The following is a 24,343-nucleotide window of genomic DNA, read 5'->3' on the forward strand; positions in this document are numbered from 1 at the left end:
GAGTATAAAGTAAAAAAAGGGCGAATTCTAGAAATGTTTTTGAGGTGCAGATAACAATAGCGAGCCAGTGATTGGATGTGGGGGGTGAATGAAAGCTCGGAATCAAGTATGACCCCAAGGCAGCGGGCATGTTGCTTGGGAGTAATGGTGGGTGATAAAGGGGGGTTTGATTTACTATTTTTAGCGGGTTTGCATGATTGGCAGCTGTCACACCCGAAAAGACGCTTTTTATTGCAAAAAATATTTTGGTGAACAGAGTCATGTGAGATCTTATTTTTTGCGAGACGAGTTGACATTTTTATTGGTGCCATTTTCAGGCACATGACAATTTTTTGATCGCTTTTTATTCTGATTTTTGTGAGGCAGAATGACCAAAAACCAGCCATTCATGAATTTTTTTTTTTTTTTTTTTGGAGGGGGAGGGGGCGTTTATATCGTTCCACGTTTGGTAAAATTGATAAAGCAGTTTTATTCTTCGTGTTAGTACGATTACAGAGATACCTCATTTATATCATTTTTTATGTTTTGGCGCATTTATATCATTTTTTATGTTTTGGCGCTTTAATAAGAAAACTATTTTATATATAAAATTATTATTTTTGCATCGCTTTATTCTGAGGACTATAACTTTTTAACCCCTTTACCCCCAACGGAGGTTTGCACGTTAATGACCGGGCCAATTTTTACAATTCTGACCGCTGTCCATTAATGAGGTTATAACTCTGGAACGCTTCAACGGATGTTGGCGATTCTGACATTGTTTTCTCGTGACATATTGTACTTCATGTGTCACGGAGTTACCGCGACAGAGCAATACCAGAAGACCACGGTGTCTGACGGCTTCTGCTTCATCACTGAGGAGAAGCACATCTCACGTGTATTAAAGGTGTTTTGTTTTCTTTCAGCAGGACAGGGGTTAATAGGCCTTGTGGAAATTCCTGCTTTCAGCTATGCTCAGTTAGCCACTCCTTTCTCTTATAAAAGCTAGGCTTTCTGATCAGATCCTTGTCTGAAATAGCACTTGCTTGATAGACCTGGAGTAGTGAGGAGCTGGTGTTTGGAGCTCTGGAGGAATTTATTGTGCGACAGTTGTATGGTTTGTACGCTTGGAATATTCCTCATCCTTACCCGCTTTATTTACCCTCCCCGTCCTTCACACCCTGGTGGATACCTTTGTTATTTGTGAGAGCATATTTTGTGAGTGGAGTTTTCTTTTTACCCTTGTCTTTGTTCCCCTATTTGTCGGGTTGGTATACAGTTGTACACTGTAGCGCCTCTCTTCCCCCGGTGGGGGAGGGGGACAGACGCAGGGCAGCAGTCAGGAGACAGGGCGAGGGCGAAGGCCCCAGCATCCTCGCCATCTGGGGTATCCCGGGAACAGGGCGAGTTAGGGCGCTCCCTAGTGCTAGGGCCAGGAAAGGTGCCCCTGGTCCCAGTTTACTCGCCAGTCCAATCGTGACATCATGATAGTGGTAAAATTTCTTCGATATAAATTGCGTTTATTTGTAAAAAAAAAACGGAAATTTGGCTTAAATTTTGCAATTTTCCAAATTTGAATTTTTATGCCCTTAAATCACAGAGCTATGTCATGTAAAATAATTAATAAGTAACATTTCCCACATGTCTACTTTATATCAGCACAATTTTGGAACCAAAATTTTTTTTTGTTGGGGAGTTATAAGGGCTAAAAGTTGACCAGCAATTTCTCATTTTTACAACACCAATATTTTTTAGGGACCACATCTCATTTGAAGTCATTTTGAGGGGTCTATATGATAGAAAATAACCAAATGTGAAACCATTCTAAAAACTGCACCCCTCAAGGTGCTCAAAACCATATTCAAGAAGTTTATTAACACTTCAGGTGTTTTGCAGGAATTTTTGGAATGTTTAAAAAAAAAAAAAACATTTAACTTTTTTCACAAAAAAATTTACTTCAGCTCCAATTTGTTTTATTTTCCCAAGGGTAAGAGAAGAAATTGGACCCCATAAGTTGTTGTGCCATTTGTTCTGAGTACGCCGATACCCAACATGTGGGGGTAAACCACTGTTTGGGCGCATGGCAGAGCTCGGAAGGGAAGGAGCGGCATTTGACTTTTCAATGCAAAATTGACTGGAATTGAGATGGGACACCATGTCACGTTTGGAGAGCCCCTGATGTGCCTAAACATTGAAACCCCCCACAAGTGACACCATTTTGGAAAGTAGACCCCCTAACGAACTTATCTAGCTGTGTTTTGACAGCTTTGAACCCCCATGTGTATTTTCCCAAGGGTAACAGGAGAAATTCGACCCCAAAAGTTGTTATCCAATTTGTCCTGAGTACGCTGATACCCCATATGTGGGGGGGGAACCATCGTTTGTGCGCATGGCAGGGCTCGGAAGTGATGGAGCACCATTTGGAATGCAGACTTAGATGGATTGGTCTGCAGGCGTCATGTTGCATTTGCAAAGCCCCTGATGCACCTAAACAGTAGATATCCCACAGAAGTGACACCATTTTGGAAAGTAGACCCGCTGAGGAACTTATCTAGATGTGTATTGACAGCTTTGAACCCCCAAGTGTTTCACTACAGTTTATAAACGCAGAGTCGTGAAAATAAAAAAAAATTTTCCCACAAAAATGTTTTTTTTTATTTTCCCAAGGGTAACAAGAGAAATTGGACCCCAATAGTTGTTGTCCAATTTGTCCTGAGTATGCTGATACCCCATATATTGGGGTAAACCCCTGTTTGGGCGTACGGGAGAGCTCGGAAGGGAAGGAGCACTGTTTTACCTTTTCAACACAGAATTGGCTGGAATTGAGATCGGACGCCATGTCGCGTTTGGAGAGCCCTGATGTGCCTAAACAGTGGAAACCTCCAATTGTAACTGAAACCCTAATCCAAACACACCCCGAACCCTAATCCCAACCATAACCCTAACCACACCCCTAACCCTAATCCCAACCGTAAATGTAACCCTAACTTTAGCCCCAACCCTAACTTTAGCCCCAACCCTAGTCCTAACCCTAATGGGAAAATGGAAATAAATAAATTTTTTTAAGTTTCCCTAACTAAGGGGGTGATGAAGGGGGGTTTGATTTACTTTTATAGCAGGTTTTCTAGCGGATGTTTATGATTGGCAGCCGTCATACACTAAAAGATGCTTTTTATTGCAAAAAATATTTTTTGCGTTACCACATTTTGAGACCTATAATTTTTCCATATTTTGGTCCACAGAGTCATGTGAGGTCTTGTTTTTTGCGGGACAAGTTGACATTTTTATTGGTAACATTTTCAGGCACGTGACATTTTTTGATCGCTTTTTTATTCCGATTTTTGTGAGGCAGAATGACCAAAAACCAGCTATTCATGAATTTCTTTGGGGGGAGAGGGAGGGAGGAGGGGAGAGAGGTGCGTTTATACCGTTCCGCTTTTGGTAAAATGGATAAAGCAGTTTTATTCTTCGGGTCAGTACATTTACAGCGATACCTCATTTATATAATTTTTTATGTTTTGGCGCTTTTTATACGATAAAAATAATAAAGAGTTGTTTTTTGCCTTTTTTTCTTTCTTTTTTTACAGTGTTCACTGAAGGGGTTAACTAGTGGGACAGGTTTATAGGTGGGGTCGTTACGGATGCGGCGATACTAAATGTGTGTACTTTCATTATTTTTTTTTTTTATTTAGATAAAGAAATGTATTTATGGGAACAATATTTTTTTTTTTTCTTTATTAAGGAATTTTGTTTTATTTATTTATTTTTTACCTTTCTACTTTGTCCCAGGGGGGACATCACTGTATAGTGACAGATCGCTGATCTGACACTTTGCAGAGCACTGTGTCAGATCAGCGATCTGGCGTGCCCTGCTGCTTAGTTACCAGAGCCTACTCTGGACCCTGAAGTACTCCCTGCAGGACCCGGAAGTAGCCCCGTTGCCATTTAGGATCCGGGGCCTGCAGGAAGGAGACGCTTGGTACAAGGTGAGCACATCGCTTTGTACAGATAGTCTCAGGGAAGCACGAAGGGAGCCCCCTCCCTGCGCGATGCTTCCCTATACCGCCAGCACAATGCGATCATGTTTGATCGCGGTGTGACAGGGGTTAATGTGCCGGGAGCGGTCCGTGGCCGCTCCTGGCACATAGTGCCGGATGTCAGCTGCGATAGTCAGCTGACACCCGGCCACGCTCCCCCCGTGAGCGCGGCCGATCGCGCTGGACGTACTATTCCGTCCTTGGGAATTAGGACCCACACCACATGGACGGAATAGTACGTCCAATGTCAGAAAGGGGTTAATGTTTTGCTGCTGTCCGGTGCCTGCACTCGGCAGGGAGAAAATGATCTTTATTCCCCCGCCAAAATTCAATATTTAGTCATAGGGGTGTGGGCAGTTCAGTCACAGTTTAGTATACATCGCGGCTGTTGTAACCACACCCCAGGCCCTGACTGACACTGGTTTTACATTTGGGCTGGCTGTCAGTCAGTGCTGATGACTTAATCCGCGGTGCCCCACCTCCATGTCTGAATACAGAATGCCGGCGGGAGAACAAAGATAATTTTCTCCTTGATGCATTTGGCTGCGTGCAGGCGCTGGACAGCATCATAACACTGTTAACCTGCAGACTAACCGCATATCTGCAGGTTAACAGTGTTATTTCTGGTGACAGGTTCCCTTTAAGGCAATAGATTTTCTGAAGCCATATTTCCTTAAACTGTGAGGTTAGCGCCAATTGCTGGTAGCAACCAAACTAGCCCTACATTAAAGGTTCTGATACCCACACGCCAAATGGCTAGTCTGGAGTCCAAGAGGTGGCAATATGGAATACTATCTCCAATGTACTGGAGTGGCGATGGGGGCCAAATTTTCTCCATCTTTGGCAAATTTGGTTATGGCATTTTGGGCACATCAATTTTTATTTACAACCAGTAACCCATTTCACTCTTTTATTTTATGGTATGGCAGATACATCGACGATACATTAATTATTTGGAGGGGCGATGTATCTGCCATACCTGATTTTTTACTGTACATTAATAATAATGATTACAATATCAAATTTACTTATATTCATCAAGAATCTACAATTTCATTTCTAGATTTAGAATTAACGGGTAGTGCTAATGAATTAATTTCAACACGCACGTTTATTAAACCTATTGCTGGTAATACAATTCTCCATGCTCATAGTAGCCACCCCAAACATACCATCAAAGCAATCCCAGTAGGCGAATTTACTAGACTCAGACGCAATTGCAATAATAACAACGCATATACTAGTGACTTGTCTAGATCTTGTAAGAGATTGAATCAACGGGGTTATCCTAATTGGATGCTGGATCGAGCTTCCAAAATAGTTGCTAATAAACAACAAAATAAACTTATTTCATCTAACGTTTCGCCAGATGAAAATTCTGTCCAAAGTAATGTCGGTAATAAACCATTTGTTTGTTTGCAGTATAGCCCCCAGTTCAATGCAATCAAGCATATCATCTCTAAAGCTTTACCTATTCTGTATGAGGATCCCATTCTTAGCCAAGTGTTACAAGGGGGGTGCAATATTGTTGTGAGGAGAGCACCCACACTAGGTAATATCTTATCTCCTAATACATTTGTTTCTCACAAACGATCTCAGACTTGGCTCCAATGCAAAGGTAGCTATAAATGCAATGTTACAAATTGTTCTACATGTAAGAGAATGGTCACAACTAAAATCTTCAAAGATTCCAATAATATCAATACATTTACTATACAGGATTTTATTAATTGCAATACGTGATATGTCATTTATAAAATAGATTGTATTGAGTGCAACAAATCATATATTGGATGCACAATTAGGAAACTGAAGAACCGTATCTCTGAACATTTGCATGATATTCTACATATTGGTAATATCAACCGTAATATTTCATCTGCAGCGAAACATTTTATAGATTATCATTTCCGTGATATTAGTTCTTTAAGAGTTACAGGTTTGGAAAAAATCAAGAAGCCGCTACGTGGTGGGGATCTGCATAGAACACTATTAACGCGTGAAGCATATTGGATCTTTAATCTGGGCACGAGATTTCCTGACGGTCTTAACAAGAAAAATGAATTGATGTTTCATTATTGATTTATTATTAAGGTGTGACAGGTTCTTAAATTTTTGATTAATTATTGTCTGTATTTCATTCAAATTTATTTTTAAATTATGTGAATTGTTATCCGTTTTGGTTTGTTAATTTTGGATCGATAGGACCTTTTCCGATCATGTGATTGTTTTCTGTCATGCTATTGGTCCATAGGTCTTTTTATACTCATTCACTATTTAGTAGACTAGCTTTGATAAAGACCGCTGTGTCGGTCGAAACGCGTAGCCTGCCTTTTACACTGTCATGGTGATGTCTCGGGAGCACTTCATATTTTAATGATGTTATAGCAATAAAGCCTTTTGGATTTTATCTGGAGAAGCTGGAACCCCCTTTTTTTCTTCACAAGTGTATAACTTATGTCTGCTGATTCGGTGACAACGAAGACAGGGGGAAATTGAATTATCATTGTTATTTCATTAAAGGGAACCTGTCACCCCCAAAATCGAAGGCGAGCTAAGCCCACCCGCATCAGGTGCTTATCTACAGCATTCTGGAATGCTAAAGATAAGCCCTCGATGTAACCTGAAAGATGAGAAAAAGAGGTTAGATTTTACTCACCCAGGGGCGGACGGGGAACGATGGGCGTCGCGGTCCGGGGCCTCCCATCGTCTTACGATGATGTCCTCTTCTTGTATTCACTCTCCGGCGCAGGCGTACTTTGTGTGCCCTGTTGAGGGCAGAGCAAAGTACTGCAGTGCGCAGGCGCTGGGCCTATCTGACCTTTCCCGGCGCCTGCGCATTGCAATACTTTGCTCTCCCCTCAACAGGGCACACAAAGTACGCCTGCGCTGGAGAGTGAATACAAGAAGAGGACATCATCGTAAGACGATGGGAGGCCCCGGACCGGACTGCGACGCCCATCGTACTGACCACTCCTGGGTGAGTATAATCTAACCTCTTTTTCTCATCTTTCAGGATACATCGGGGGCTTATCTACAGAATTACAGAATGCTGTAGATAAGCCCCTGATGCTGGTGGGCTTAACTCACCTTCGAGTTTGGGGGTGACAGGTTCCCTTTAAGACTGATTACAAACATCCTTGAAGAACAGACTGTTTGGATTAGAAGAATAGGTCTGATCGCTGGCTCTCCTGACCGAAGCGCATGGTTTCATAGGCCTAAAAAATTCTAAAATTGTTTTTAGAAGGGCAATTGGAAATCATATTGCAGAGCAAAAACGCTCAAGACCCTCCCCTATGGGACTCCCGCTCTGCCAGACATAGGTTGGCTGGTGCATATTTTGCAAGATTTTAAAGACAAATAAGTGGAGATATACTTGGATATATCAGTAGAAAAAGAGAAACCGTTACATACCAGTGCAGTTGTATCCATTCAAAACGCCATCAAGCACGACCCTTGTGGTCTGTTCAAAAACTTCTTGCTGGGATGAATTTTCATCAAAGACGCAATCAAACACAAACTTAAGATCTTTATTTTTCCTTCTGGTTATGTCCCGATTGGCAGCACTTCTGCCGTGAAAAAAAGTTACTTCTTCAGCTTTTGGGTCAAAAACAAGAATGTGTTTATCAACCACTTGCACCACACTGGTAAAATTGGCTACTTTCTCCTTCTCGTTTGGAGGACGGACTCTGATGACCACTCTTACATGGCTGCAGACGTCAGATTCGTGGGCAGCCATGTTTTAATGTTTCCCAATCAAGGCGAATGGTTTTATTCTGCAAGGAGAAGAAGAAATCGTGAATGAGAACACAAACAAAAACACCATGATCAACCTCCTGAACAATTATTTCTAGCGGTCGTTACTCAGATGCATCAGAATATAGCCTGGGATGCAGACCATTACTTGTCAAAGAACAAAAAACTGGTTTATACTGAAACCATAGACAACCGGCAGAGAAGTTGGGCGGTCGCAGAGGTCAGGCTTTAGCTACAGCTTACTAGAAGATTGCAGGTGATCACTAAATCTAAAAGAAGAATATGTAGGGAAGTTAACATTTTGTGCAATGTAGAGCTCCATGGGACAGGCCAAAAATTTAGAGGGATTGTCTATAATAATATTTAAAAAAATAAATAAATAAAAGCAACAGCTGTGTTGTCTCATCTTCCTGCTGCAGATTACATCATGTGACCTCTGCAGCCAGTGATTGGCTTAGCAATGTCAAATGAGAGCAGATAGAGACGAGTAGGGCACCCAAGAAGCGTGACATGAGCATCAGGGGATCAATGAGAATTTTAATTTTTATGGCAAAAGTTTCACTCATATGGTATAAATAAGAACAAAAAAAAGTATACATTTTAAAAACAAGTTTCAAGGGAACCTGTCACCCCCAAAATGGGAGTTGAGCTAAGCCCACCGGCATCAGGGGCTTATCTACAGCATTCTGTAATGCTGTAGATAAGCCCCCGATGTAACCTGAAACATGAGAAAAAGAGGTTAGATTATACTCACCCAGGGGCGGTCCCGGTGCGGTCTGGTCCAATGGGTGTCGTGGTCCTGTCCAGCGTCTCCCATCTTCTTACGATGACTTCTTGTAGTCACGCTGCGGCTCCGGCGCAGGCGTACTTTGTCTGCCCTGTTGAGGGCAGAGCAAAGTACTGCAGTGCGCAGGCGCCGGGCCTCTCTGACCTTTCCTGGCGCCTGTGCACCGCAGTACTTTGCTCTGCCCTCAACAGGGCGCCGGAGCCGCAGCGTAAAGACAAGAAGAGGACATCGTAAGAAGATAGGAGGCGCCGGACCGGACCGCGACGCCCATCGAATCGGACCACCCGCCCAGGTGAGTATAATCTAACCTCTAATAAAAATTAAAGCTTGGATAAACCTCTTAAAGGGAACCTGTCACCTGAATTTGGCGGGACTAGTTTTGGGTCATATGGGCGGAGTTTTCGGGTATTTGATTCACCCTTTCCTTACCCGCTGGCTGCATGCTGGCTGCAATATTAGATTTAAGTTCATTCTCTGTCCTCCATAGTACACGCCTGCACAAGGCAAGATTGCTTTGCGCAGGCGTGTACTATGGAGGACAGAGAATGAACTTCAATCCAATATTGCAGCCAGCATGCAGCCAGCGGGTAAGGAAAGGGTGAATCAAACACCCGAAAACTCCGCCCATATGACCCAAAACCAGTCCCGCCAAATTCAGGTGACAGAGTCCCTTTAACGGTCTCAGATAGCGAAAATTTAAAATCTAGCTTAAATTGTTAGTCGAGATTTCACAGTGCAGTTTCTTGTATTGGTTAGGGTCTTAGTGGTTGGACCCATAGTGATCAGCAAGTTATCACAGTGTGGATAAGTGATAACTTGCTGAGTTTGTGCAACCCCTTTAAGAACATGACCACTTTTAGTGAGGATATTGGTCAGCTTTATCTGCACCAGTCTTGCTGTATAAACCCTGGAGGGTCATGGTTTTATTCTTGCGTTGTCAGGTCAGGTGCAGACGGCCGCAGATTCTTTCATCTGATAGAATTGGGTTGATTATGTTAATCACACCCTGATCAGAGTGTTAGCATAGTGTGCACTGATTCTCTCAGATGAGCAGAAGATGGTGAAAAAAAAAATTCTACAGCTTCATTCTGTGGAAATCGGTCTGATGGTTTCCAAGGACTTGTAGGCTTGCATGGCCATGTGCGATCTGAATATTGGATGAAACTTAGGAATGCAGATATTTTTTTTTTCTTGGACTGGCAAGGTCCAAGGTAAAAAAGTGGACTTGTGTATGGCCTCCATAGGATAACAATGGACTGAGTGGAATCTGCTTTGTCGGCTAGTGCTTGGACCGATAATCCGGATGCCTGTACCAGTCCTTAAAAGCTTATATTTATAGGGAACTCTTAAGTCAATACATGCAAGACAAGATGCAGGGACTCAGTCTGACTGCCAAAATGCAGCAAGCTATATTAAACTATGAAACTCTCTGGCATTTTAGAGAATCTTAAGGTACCGTCACATTAAGCGATGCTGCAGCGATATAGACAACGATCCGATCGCTGCAGCGTCGCTGTTTAGGTCGCTAGGAGACGTCAAACACGGCAACAGCAGAACGATGCAGAAGCGATCCAGTGACGTACTTCTCGTTCTCACTGGTTGTTCGCTCCATGAAAAAACATTGCAGGCATCGTTACTTTTGCTGTCAAACATGACGAATCACGCCGACCTGACGACCAAATAAAGTTCTGGACTTTCAGCTACAACCAGCGATGGCACAGTGGGATCCAGATCGCTGCTGCGTGTCAAACACAAGATCGCTATCCAGGACGCTGCAACGTCACGGATCGTTGTCATTCTCGTTGGAAAGTTGCTCAGTGTGAAGGTACCTTTAGTTTAAAGGTTGTCTGGAAATTATAAACAGAGACCAAACTAGTTCTTTGCCACCCCTGGCCAGCTTTTCCTCTGACCACTCCACGTGATAGACAGGTCTTTCCTATGAGTGTACATCAGAGCTGTTAAAAGCCAGTCAGGGACAGCACCGGACTAGTCTCCTCTAACTATGGTCCATGACCGGATCTTCTACCGATATTGCAGTCTGGCTACGATTCATGCTGCATATGGCTTAGGAAGCATAAATAAAATGACAGGTTCCATTTATAAATCCCATTGTACAAAGCTTTCACTCATTTCTGCACTTCTTTAAAAGGGAAAAGTCGTCCATCACCCCCCTCTCTCTCAAGACTTTGCTAATGTTATTGCATGGATTTTCTGTTTTAGGCGACATAGTTGTGTGATTTTACAGTCATTAGCCTGTAAGCAGCTTGTTGGCTTGGGATAGGGTAAGCATTCAATGGCATGCAGGTGTGGAGGAGTTGCTGGGCAGCTTGTACAGGAAGCTAGCGCCTGTTTGTCCGTTACAGAGTTATTGAATTAACAAGAAGCATCAGATAGCGACAGGCCACAAGTGGAAAGTGTGCTGCGATAAAGAATCCAAATGAAGAACGGTGTACAGAAGACAGTTACCAATACCATCTAACGGCAGAGTACAGAGACAGGAAAGGAGGTCACCGTGGCCCACACGAACCCATGAGACCAATGTACAAGGGGGTTCTTCATTGACTATCTGCAGTGGCAATACATAGAGATGACAGAGGTGTGATTCCCATAAGGACTAAGTGAATCTTTATCTGACCAGGAAGGAACACAGAGTACTGAACGGTAGTGAGGGATACTGAGTGGGCGAAGACATACTCTGCAATCTGTAATGAATGCTGTCATTTACTAAGAAACGAAGTTATGAGCCTCTGCCCTATGTGGAAGAAATGCATGTCATCAGATGTTGGAAGATGTCATCAAGAATTTCAGAAAGAAAAAAAAAAAAAAATTTTTTTATTATATATATATATATATATATATATATATATATATATATATATATATATATATATATATATATATATATATATATACACACATATATATATATATATATATATATATATATATATATATATATATTATCCTTTACTTTTTAAACCGGTTGTTGGCCTCCATGATTGATCGCATGAACTTAAGGTCCCTATTGCATTCTCACACTTATGGCCTGCAAAGGGGTAAGCAACAAGTTCCACAAAGCGTGACAGTAATAGAGCTGTAATGAAAGCAATCACATATGCTAATAGTTATAAAGCAGGAGAACATTACGATTTCAGAATACTGGGGTGTAGCTCATTCTGAGCTCGGTAATTGCCATAGTCTCAGGTGAGCTTCCATTAGCACTATAAACATAAGGATGAATGACCTCGGGGAGATCAAAACATCCAACACCGCGGAGACACCATCACGTGTTTCTCAAGACAGTGATCCACAACACTGCCCCCATCCCTTATGGGAAATATGCAAATGCATGTAGAAAAGCCGCGGAGAGACCATCACGTGTTTCTCAACGCAAGCAATAAATAGCCAGGTCTTTCACCGGGAAGGAACAACCAGGGGAAGGGCAGCATCCAAAAAGGAAAATCACCAATGCCAAAACATGGTATCCATCCACAGACAGCTGTTTCGGGGTATTTGCCCCTCATCAGTGTGGAGTAGGAAACTGGCTATTAGGAGCAGTGCCTAGTAAAAGGACTATAAACATAAGGATGAATGACCTCGGGGAGATCAAAACATCCAACACCACGGAGACACCATCACGTGTTTCTCAACGCAGTGATCCAGAACACTGCTCCCATCCCTTATGGGAAATATGCAAATGCATGTAGAAAAGCCGCGGAGACACCATCACATGTTTTGTCAATGCAAGCAATAAATAGCCAGGTCTTTCACCGGGAAGGGCAGCATCCCAAAAGGGAAAACCACCTATGCCAAAACATGGTATCCATCCACAGACAGCTGTTTCGGGGTATTTGCCCCTCATCAGTGTGGAGTAGGAAACTGGCTATTGGATGTAGAAAAGCCGCGGAGACACCGCGTTGAGAAACACGTGATGGTGTCTCCGCGGTGTCCAAAAGCCAGTTTCCTACTTCCCAGTGAAAGACCTGGCTATTTATGGCTTGCGTTGAGAAACACGTGATGGTGTCTCCACGGCTTTTCTACATGAGCTTCCATTAGCAGTCATGAACTTCGGTCACGTCTTCCTGGATGCAAACACCTCTAATGAGTGAAATCATTTCTATTGGAGATTGAAAACGTCATTATCAAAGCTTCCTGGACTGGTTAACGTTCAACACTTAAAGTACATCTGCTATGATGTATCGCTCATTTATAAAAGGTGTAGATATTACTGATCAATTATAGTCACGAGGGCTCACGCACAGCTTTTTTGTTCTATTGGAAGACGGACCTGGGCTCCACTTCCACAGTTTACTCTGCTCCTATATAGAGGGCAGGTTATGGCAATATCAAAAAGATCAGATTTACTGCAGCCGTTAAAGCAGCACAGAGTCCCACAGGTACATGGTAAGCGGTTTTCAGCAGTGTCATACTTGAATGTAGGGTCCATTCGTGTCCTGTGGAGCCATTCAACTGTTCGTTGCTCAAGTCTTACAGCCAAGGGGAATAGGGCCATACAAGTCTAATGAATAGGTGCTCACTTGTTAGAAGTGAGAACCTATTAGGATTGCTCATAACGCTGCATTAATTACTAATAAAATGTTTCCGGATTGTCAAAGTTATAATTGCTGACAAACTATTTAAAAAGAGGTTGTCCAGGTTGAAGAATAAAGTCAGCAGTTAGGGTCTGTGAGGCTGCTGACTTCTGGATCGTATCAGCATGTAGGGTGTACAGTGACACTGTTTTCCATTTACGTGCACCTGGTCGGCTTGCTTTGGTACACTTTTTCCAGCATTATGTATCTACGTCTCTCAGGCCTTCTTAAAGTGGTTTGCCTCAAGGCATGGTCACACTAACCAATCTTTATTCAGAACAGATTGGTTGGTAACCAGGCTTTGTGTGCCTGGACAATGGACATAACACCTGTAAAACCTACACTGTCCCTCTCTCCTCCCTAACTGAAATGCCTTTTACCTCCTAGGGAACTCATTAACACAAGGGTTCACTTACATTTTTTCCTGGACACTGGCCATTTACTCAATGTGCTCAAAAGCCATGACCTGCAACACGTTTCTGTGTCCTCTGCTTAGTGTGTGTTCTAGAATTGTATTTTAACTTGCAATATTTTATTAGCGATTGGTGCAGAAAACCAAGGAAATTGAAAGAACTCACTTTTTCTTGCAATTATAAATACATACACGGACACACAAGGACTGCAGTGCTCACACAATCAGTATTTTTTCAAGTTTTGCAATCAAGGAACAATTACTTTTATAGAACAGTGTGCATGCTTTGGGGGTCTTGAACTTTCTTTTATGTTTTTGGATTTGTTCTCTGCTAAAATTTTACTCCCGTCATTAAAAGGGGTATTTCCATCTCCATGATCTTATCCCAATATGAAGTAGGCGTAATGATGATAATAGCAAATTTGTGCATGCGTGCTACTCAGTATGAGGGCAATACAAAGGAAACGAGTTATTTTTGGAATCCTAGGAAAATCTCTCTCAAGGCGACCATTAACTATAAAATTCTTCACAGAGGGGCACACAGCTATGACAGTTCTGTGCTGGAGTTGATCACAGAGGTTTTATTTAAGCTTTTTATCACACAGAATCACTTCTCTTCATGCAACACTTAACATATGTGAAAGTCTCTTTACAGATAACTTTTCTTCACACAGTGTCAACTTCAGAACTGTACCTTCCTCATGCAATAAGGTGGGGGGATGAGTCTGGTGCTGCAGCTCTCTCACTTCTATCTTGAGGTAATTGTCATTTGTCTGCAGGATTTTTCCATGGTTCTCAAACAAAAAGTCTAAACGAAATCTTGCATAGAGAAAAAAAAAAAACTTAATTCCCTTCTTCTATTTTCATGGGTGGAAGAGGGATCCTTTGCAGCTAGTTGTCCAAAGATGGTTGTCCAACCCTCAATTGATATTGGGTGGAGATAGACCCAGCATCTCCACTGATCCACTATCATTAGCTGCAGCTTGTGAACGGATGTAAAAAGTGTGTGGAGCAGAACCGCACGGCTTTCATCACTACAAACTGCAAGTTGGCAACCATAAAACTGATTCGTCCTGAAAATGCTTAGGACATAAAGCAAATGTATCCACAATTAACCGATGAGTGACTGATACCACTGTAGGCCCGAGTCATACTATGGTATAATAAGGCCGAGTGATATGCTACAGTATCCAAAATGCACATCAGCAGAACATAACAGATATTGAAGAGGGAGGGTATGCTAGGCATATGCGAGATCCGAGCCATGTAGAAGAATTCTGAAAGCATCTCTCAATGTCAATGGATACGTTGTGACTCAATATCTGTACACGAAAAGTAGAGCAAACTGTGTACAAAGCTAATTAAGATATATTTAGGGAGATCCATCTATATGTAACATCTAGTATGTTGTGCTTTAAGCTATAAATGACATCTAGCTGCATTTACACTTGATCTGCTAAATGAATTGGTTCTCAGTCTCCAGCTGTGTGTCTGTCCACTGGGAGATTTCGGAGGCAGGAGAGAGAAGGCAAATGAAGAAGCCTCCCACACAAATCAGGAAAGTTGGCAAGAAAGCTATAACATTACACACGGTTTTTAAGAACCGTCTTTTTGAAGTTCAGAAAAACTACTGCACTTCCCAACATATGAAGAAATTGCTGGATTCATTTATGAAAGTAGAAAGAAAATAAAGGCAATTTGTTAACCTCTTCGTGACCGAGCAAATTTAGACCTGAATGACCGGGCCAATTTTTACATTTCTGACAACTGTCACTTTAAGGTTATAGCTCTGGAACACCTCAAAGGATCCCACAGATTCTGAGTACTTCATGTTAGAGGTTAAAAAAATTTCGATATACTCGTATATACTCGAGTAAAAGCCGAGATTTTCAGCCCATTTTTTTGGGCTGAAAGTCCCCCTCTCGGCTTATACTCGAGTCATATACCCGGGGGTCGGCAGGTGAGGGAGAGCGGGGGCTGTGTAATCATAATTACCTGCTGCGGCGCGGTCCCTGCAGTCCCTGGCTTCCCCGGCGCTGCAGATTCTTCCTGTACTGAGTGGTCACATGGCACCGCTCATTACAGAAATGAATAGGCGGCTCCGCCTCCATAGGGGAGGAGCCGCATATTCATTGCTGTAAATGATCGGTAACTGTGACCGCTCAATTACAGGAAGAAGCTGCAGCAGCGGGGAAGCCAGGGACTGCAGGGATCGCGCCAGGAGCAGGTAAGGGGAGCGCAGCGCTGCGCGATATTTACCTGCTCCTCGCTCCGGGGCGGCTCCGTCTGCAGCGTCCTCTAGCAGTGGCGCTCAGGTTAGAGGGTGCGGTGACGTAGTCAGTGCGTGCCCTCTGCTGAGCGTCAGTGCTGGAAACGGAGCCGCACGAGGAGCAGGTAAATATTGAAAGCGCCGGCGTCCTGAGCGAAGAGAGGTGAGTATGTGATTTTTTTTTTTTATTGCAGCACCAGCAGCATTATATATGCAGCATCTATGGGGCCATAATCAACGGTGCAGAGCAATCTATATGGCACCGCACAGCGTGATAAGGAGCATCTATGGGGCCATAATCAATGGTGCAGAGCAATATATATGGGGCACAGCTTTATAAGGAGCATCTATGGGGCCATAATCAACGGGTCAGAGCAATAAATACATGGGGCACAGCTTTATAAGGAGCATCTATGGGGCCATAATCAACGGGTCAGAGCAATATATATGGGGCACAGCTTTATAAGGAGCACCTATGGGGCCATAATCAACGGTGCAGAGCATTCTATATGGCACAGCTTTATGTGGAGCATCTATGGGGCCATAATGAACGGTGCAGAGCAATATATATGTGGCACAGCTTTCTATGGAGCATCTATGGGGCCATAATGAACGGTGCAGAGCATTATATGGGGCACAGCTTTATATGGAGCATCTATGGGGCAATAATGAACGGTATGGAGCATCTATTTTTATTTTTGAAATTTACCAGTAGCTGCTGCATTTCCTACCCTAGGCTTATACTCGAGTCAATAAGTTTTCCCAGTTTTTTGTGGCAAAATTAGGGGGGTCAGCTTATACTCGGGTCGGCTTATACTCGAGTATATACGGTAACTTGCGTTTATGAAAAAAACAAACAAAAAAAAAACGGAAATTTGGCAAAAAAAAAAAAAAAAAAAAAATCAATTTTCAAACTTAATTTTTTCTTTCCTTAAATCAGAAAGTCGTGTCACACAATAGGTTAATAAATAACATTTCCCACACGCCAACTTTATATCAGAACAATTTTTTTGTTAGGAAGTTATAAGGGTTACAAGTTGACCAGCGATTTCTCGTTTTTTACAACAAAATTGGCAAAACCATTTCTTTTAGGGACCATCTCACATTTGAAGTGACTGAGGGGCCAATATGACCGAAAATACCCCAAATTTACGTCATTCTAAAAATTACACCCTTCAAGGTACTCAAAACCACATTCAAGAAGTTTATTAACCCTTCAGGTGTTTCACGAGAACCAAAGCAATGTGGAAGGAAAAAAAAAAATAACCCCAACCCTAACCCCTAATCCAACCCTAACTGCAAAGAATGAAAACAAAAAATTACAATTTTTAATGTTAGGTAAAAATATTAACCCCTTCATGACCCAGCCTATTTTGACCTTAATGACCTGGCCGTTTTTTGCAATTCTGACCAGTGTCCCTTTATGAGGTAATAACTCAGGAACGCTTCAACGGATCCTAGCGGTTCTGAGATTGTTTTTTCGTGACATATTGGGCTTCATGTTAGTGGTAAATTTAGGTCAATAAATTCTGCGTTTATTTGTGATAAAAACGGAAATTTGGCGAAAATTTTGAAAATTTCGCAATTTTCACATTTTGAATTTTTATTCTGTTAAACCAGAGAGTTATGTGACACAAAATAGTTAATAAATAACATTTCCCACATGTCTACTTTACACCAGCACAATTTTGGAAACAAAATTTTTTTTTGCTAGGAAGTTATAAGAGTTAAAATTTGACCAGCAATTTCTCATTTTTACAACGAAATTTACAAAACCATTTTTTTTAGGGACCACCTCACATTTGAAGTCAGTTTGAGGGGTCTATATGGCTGAAAATACCCAAAAGTGACACCATTCTAAAAAATGCACCCCTCAAGGTGCTCAAAACCACATTCAAGAAGTTTTTTAACCCTTCAGGTGCTTCACAGCAGCAGAAGCAACATGGAAGGAAAAAATGAACATTTAACTTTTTAGTCACAAAAATTATCTTTTAGCAACATTTTTTTTATTTTCCCAATGGTACAAGGAGAAACTGAACCACGAAAGTTGTTGTCCAATTTGTCCTGAGTACGCTGATACCTCATATGTGGGGGTAAACCACTGTTTGGGCGCACGGCAGGGCTTGGAAGGGAAGGAGCGCCATTTGACTTTTTGAATGAAAAATTGGCTCCACTCTTTAGCGGACACCATGTCACGTTTGGAGAGCCCCCGTGTGCCTAAAAATTGGAGCTTCCCCACACGTGACCCCATTTTGGAAACTAGACGCCCCAAGGAACTTATCTAGATGCATAGTGAGAACTTTGAACCCCCGGGGGCTTCACAAATTGATCCGTAAAAATGAAAAAGTACTTTTTTTTCACAAAAAAATTCTTTTAGCCTCAATTTTTTTCATTTTCACATGGGCAACACGATAAAATGGATCCTAAAATTTGTTGGGCAATTTCTCATGAGTACACCGATACCTCACATGTGGGGGTAAACCACTGTTTGGGCACATGGTAAGGTTCGGAAGGGAAGGAGCGCCATTTGACTTTTTGAATGAAAAATTATCTCCATCGTTAGCGGACACCATGTCGTGTTTGGAGAGCCCCCGTGTGCCTAAACATTGGAGCTCCCCCACAAATGACCCCATTTTGGAAACTAGACCCCCCAAGGAACTTATCTAGATGCATATTGAGCACTTTAAACCCTCAGGTGCTTCACAAATTGATCTGTAAAAATGAAAAAGTACTTTTTTTTTCACAAAAAAATTCTTTTCGCCTCAGTTTTTCATTTTCACATGGGCAAATAGGATAAAATGAATCCTAAAATTTGTTGGGCAATTTCTCCCGAGTACGCCGATACCTCATATGTGGGGGTAAACCACTGTTTGGGCACACGGCAGGGCTCGGAAGGGAAGGCGCGCCATTTGACTTTTTGAATGGAAAATTAGCTCCAATTGTTAGCGGACACCATGTCGCGTTTGGAGAGCCCCTGTGTGCCTATGCATTGGAGCTCCCCCACAAGTGACCCCATTTTGGAAACTAGACCCCCCAAGGAACTTATCTAGATGCATATTGAGCACTTTAAACCCCCAGGTGCTTCACAGAAGTTTATAATGCAGAGCCATGAAAATAAAAAATAATTTTTTTTTCCTCAAAAATTATTTTTAGCCTGGAATTTCCTATTTTGCCAAGGGTAATAGGAGAAATTGGACCGCAAATGTTGTTGTCCAGTTTGTCCTGAGTACGCTGATACCCCATATGTGGGGGTAAACCACTGTTTGGGCGCACGGCAGGGCTCGGAAGGGAAGGCACGCCAATTGGCTTTTTAAATGGAAAATTAGCTCCAATCATTAGCGGACACCATGTCACGTTTGGAGAGCCCCTGTGTGCCTAAACATTGGAGATCCCCCAGAAATGACACCATTTTGGAAACTAGACCCCCAAAGGAACTAATCTAGATGTGTGGTGAGGACTTTGAACTTCCAAGTGCTTCACAGAAGTTTATAACGCAGAGCCATGAAAATAAAATAAAAATTTTATTTTCTCTAAAATGATTTTTTAGCCTGCAATTTATTATTTTCCCAAGGGTAACAGGAGAAATTTGACCCCAAAAGTTGTTGTACAGTTTCTCCTGAGTACGCTGATACCCCATATGTGGGGGTAAACCACAGTTTGGGCACATGTCGGGGCTCGGAAGTCAAGTAGTGACATTTTGAAATGCAGACTTTGATGGAATGCTCTGCGGGCGTTACGTTGCGTTTGCAGAGCCCCTGATGTGGCTAAACAGTAGAAACCCCCCACAAGTGACCCCATTTTAGAAACTAGACCCCGAAAGGAACTTATCTAGATGTGAGGTGAGCACTTTGAACCCCCAAGTGCTTCACAGAAGTTTATAACACAGAGCAGTGAAAATAATAAATACGTTTTCTTTCCTCAAAAATAATTTTTTAGCCCAGAATTTTTTATTTTCCCAAGGGTTACAGGAGAAATTGGACCCCAAAAGTTGTTGTCCAGTTTCTCCTGAGTACGCTGATACCCCATATGTGGGGGTAAACCACTGTTTGGGCACACGTCGGGGCTCAGAAGGGAAGTAGTGACTTTTGAAATGCAGACTTTGATGGAATGGTCTGCGGGCGTCACGTTGCGTTTGCAGAGCCCCTGGTGTGCCTAAACAGTAGAAACCCCCCACAAGTGACCCCATTTTGGAAACTAGACCCCCCAAGGAACTTATCTAGATATGTGGTGAGCACTTTGAACCCCCAAGTGCTTCACAGACGTTTACAACGCAGAGCCGTGAAAATAAAAAATCATTTTTCTTTCCTCAAAAATGATGTTTTAGCAAGCAATTTTTTATTTTCTCAAGGGTAACAGGAGAAATTGGACCCCAGTAATTGTTGCCCAGTTTGTCCTGAGTACGCTGATACCCCATATGTGGGGGTAAACCACTGTTTGGGCACATGTCGGGGCTCGGAAGTCAAGTAGTGACGTTTTGAAATGCAGACTTTGATGGAATGGTCTGCGGGCGTCACGTTGCGTTTGCAGAGCCCCTGGTGTGCCTAAACAGTAGAAACCCCCCACAAGTGACCCCATTTTGGAAACTAGACCCCCCAAGGAACTTATCTAGATATGTGGTGAGCACTTTGAACCCCCAAGTGCTTCACAGACGTTTACAACGCAGAGCCGTGAAAATAAAAAATCATTTTTCTTTCCTCAAAAATGATGTTTTAGCAAGCAATTTTTTATTTTCTCAAGGGTAACAGGAGAAATTGGACCCCAGTAATTGTTGCCCAGTTTGTCCTGAGTACGCTGATACCCCATATGTGGGGGTAAACCACTGTTTGGGCACATGTCGGGGCTCGGAAGTCAAGTAGTGACGTTTTGAAATGCAGACTTTGATGGAATGGTCTGCGGGCGTCACGTTGCGTTTGCAGAGCCCCTGGTGTGCCTAAACAGTAGAAACCCCCCACAAGTGACCCCATTTTGGAAACTAGACCCCCCAAGGAACTTATCTAGATATGTGGTGAGCACTTTGAACCCCCAAGTGCTTCACAGACGTTTACAACGCAGAGCCGTGAAAATAAAAAATCATTTTTCTTTCCTCAAAAATGATGTTTTAGCAAGCAATTTTTTATTTTCTCAAGGGTAACAGGAGAAATTGGACCCCAGTAATTGTTGCCCAGTTTGTCCTGAGTACACTGATACCCCATATGTGGGGGTAAACCACTGTTTGGGCACACGTCGGGGCTCGGAAGGGAAGGAGCACCATTTGACTTTTTGAATAAAAGATTGGCTGGAATCAATGGTGGCGCCATGTTGCGTTTGGAGACCCCCTGATGTGCCTAAACAGTGGAAACCCCTCAATTCTAACGCCAACACACCCCTAACCCTTATCCCAACTGTAGCCGTAACCCTAACCACAACCCTAACCGCAACACACCCCTAACCACAACCCTAACCCCAACACACCCCTAACCCTAACCACAACCCTAATTCCAACCCAACCCTAACCCTAAGGCTATGTACCCACGTTGCGGATTTGTGTGAGATTTTTCCGCACCATTTTTGAAAACTCCGCGGGTAAAAGGCACTGCGTTTTACCTGCGGATTTACTGCGGATTTCACCTGCGGATTCCTATTGAGGAATAGGTGTAAAACGCTGCGGAATCCGCACAAAGAATTGACATGCTGCGGAAAATACAACGCAGCGTTTCCGTGCGGTATTTTCCGCACCATGGGCACAGCGGATTTGGTTTTCCATAGGTTTACATGGTACTTTAAACCTGATGGAACACTGCTGCGGATCCGCAGCCAAATCCGCACCGTGTGCACATAGCCTAATTCTAAAGGTATGTGCACACGCTTCGGAAAACGCTGCGGATCCGCAGCAGTTTCCCATGAGTTTACATTTCAATGTAAACTTATGGGAAACAAAAATCGCTGTACACATGCTGCGGAAAAACTGCACGGAAACGCAGCGGTTTACATTCCGCAGCATGTCACTTCTTTCTGCGGATTCCACAGCGGTTTTACAACTGCTGCAATAGAAAATCGCAGTTGTAAAACCGCAGTGAAATGCGCAGAAAAACCGCGGTAAATCTGCCATAAATCCGCAGCGGTTTAGCACTGCGGATTTATCAAATCCGCTGCGGAAAAATCCGCAGAGGACCAGAATACGTGTGCACATACCGAAACCCTAACCCTACCCCTACCCCTACCCCTAACCCTACCCCTACCCCTAACCCTACCCCTAACCCTACCCCTACCCCTAACCCTACCCCTACCTCCAACCTTAGTGGAAAAAAAAAAAAATTCTTTATTTTATTATTGTCCCTATCTATGGGGGACAAATGGGGGGGGTCATTTACTGTTTTTTTATTTTGACCACTGTGATAGATTATATCACAGTGATCAAAATTCACATTGGAACGAATCTGCCGGCCGGCAGATTCGGCGGGCGCACTGCGCATGCGCCCGCCATTTTGGAACATGGCGGCGCTCGGGGAAGAAGACGGACGGACCCCGCCAGGATCGGTAAGTATAAGGGGGGGAGATCAGGGCACGGGGGGGCGTCGGAGCACGGGGGGGGGGAGGGATCGGAGCATGGGGGAGAGTGATCGGTGTGCGGGCGGGTGGATCGGTGTGCAGGGGGGGTGGATCGGTGTGCAGGGGGGGTGGATCGGAGCACGGGGGGGGATCGGAGTGCGGGGGGGTTTGATTGGAGCACGGGGGGGTGTGATTGGAGCACGGGGGGAGCGGACAGGAGGACGGGGGAGCGGAGCACAGGACGGAGGGGAGCGGGCCACAGATCGGGGCGCTGGGGGGGCGATCGGTGGGGTGGGGTGGGGGCACATTAGTATTTCCAGCCATGGCCGATGATATTGCAGCATCGGCCATGGCTGGATTGTAATATTTCACCATTTTTTTAGGTGAAATATTACAAATCGCTCTGATTGGCAGTTTCACTTTCAACAGCCAATCAGAGCGATCGTAGCCACGAGGGGGTGAAGCCACCCCCCCTGGGCTAAACTACCACTCCCCCTGTCCCTGCAGATCGGGTGAAATGGGAGTTAACCCTTTCACCCGATCTGCAGGGACGCGATCTTTCTGTGACACAGCATATGCGTCACAGGTCGGATTGGCACCGACTTTCATGACGCATACGCTGTGTCACAGGTCGGGAAGGGGTTAAGGGGGTGATAAAGGGGGATTTGATTTACTTTTTTTTTTGTTATTTTGATCACTGTGATAGCGTCTATCAAGTGATCAAAATAAACCAATAGGAAAAATCTCCTATTTTTGCTGGGTGCCAGCCTTCAGATCTCAGTGGGCGCCCGCCACTTTCTTCCAGGAAAAAGACGCAGCGGGTCGGGGAACGGAGCTGGTGGGTCCGGGGATGGTGGAGGCACTGGGGAGCTCGGAGGACCCAATTTCTCTCTCATCTAGTATGCTAGATCACACCAGATGAGAAATTCATGGGAAATCCAACTTTTTTTTGCGATCAACGTTATTCTGTAAATAATCATAAGACTGGGGATTGTAAAAACCCACCCGAATCATGTTCTCCAGGGTCTCAGCTACCCCGGTAGCCGAGACCCCGGAGATTGTCAGACGCTGGGAGGCGCTATGCTATACCCTTATTTCACAGCGCATCGCTGAAGAATAAGTACCCTTAACTGTCACCGTTAAAGGCGTATTGGCAGTCGCTAAGGGCTTAGAGGAACTCTCCAGGTAAACTGGTAGGTTATGTTATTTATGTCTGAGGGCAGAGTCTGATTTCTAGGTCCCTCCTTCACAGAACCTACACTAGGTGTATCCCAGTTTTGTTAGGAGCATTTGACTCCTCGCCTCAGCAGCCAATTTCCATTTTTGCCCTTTTATTTTTTCCTCCTCTTCTTCCAAGAGCCATTTTTCTCTGTCTCTGCCTGGAGTTAGGTTTCTGGAACAGTTTTCAATGTATGGCCTTTTAACCACTTCACGACCAGAGGTATTTCTGCTTTTTAGCATAAGCCTGTTTTTTGTGGGACAAGTTGTACTTTTTAACAACACTATTGGTGTTAACATATCGTGTACTGGGAAGTTTTTTTTTGCTTTTTTTTTTTTACAATATTCACAAAGTGCTAAAACTGACCTGCCATTATGATTCTCCAGGGCATTACTAGTTTATAGACATCAAACATGTCTAGGTTCTTTTTTATTTAAGTGGTGAGAAAAAAAATGTAAAGTTTGGTTTATAAAAAAAAAAATGGTGTCATTTTCCGGGACCTGTAACATCTCCATTTTTCGTGATCTTGGGCTGGGTGAGGGCTTATTTTTTACATGCTGAACTATCGTTTATTTAAACCATTTTGGTGTAGATACGATCTTTTGATCACCTGTTATTACATTTTATTGCATTGCAGTGGCGACCAAAAAAACGTAATTCTGACGTTTTTAATTTTTCTCATTACGCCATGTAGCGATGGGGTTATTTCTTTTTTATATTGATAGATCGGGCGATTCTGAAAGCGGCGATACCAAATATAAGTA

General features: G+C 43.3%; 1 protein-coding gene across 1 annotated transcript in view; it reads right to left on the reverse strand.

Annotated features, from left to right (window-relative positions):
• KIF18A (kinesin family member 18A) overlaps nt 1-24,343 on the reverse strand; it is a 225,317-nt gene that overhangs the window by 136,035 nt on the left and 64,939 nt on the right. Inside the window, exon 3 of the mRNA XM_069739769.1 lies at nt 7,431-7,792. Coding sequence (XP_069595870.1) covers nt 7,431-7,755 — 325 coding nt within the window. The 5' untranslated portion in view covers nt 7,756-7,792. The remainder of the gene's footprint in view (nt 1-7,430; nt 7,793-24,343) is intronic.

Source organism: Ranitomeya imitator, chromosome 9, assembly GCF_032444005.1.
Source record: "Ranitomeya imitator isolate aRanImi1 chromosome 9, aRanImi1.pri, whole genome shotgun sequence".
NCBI lineage: Eukaryota > Metazoa > Chordata > Amphibia > Anura > Dendrobatidae > Ranitomeya > Ranitomeya imitator.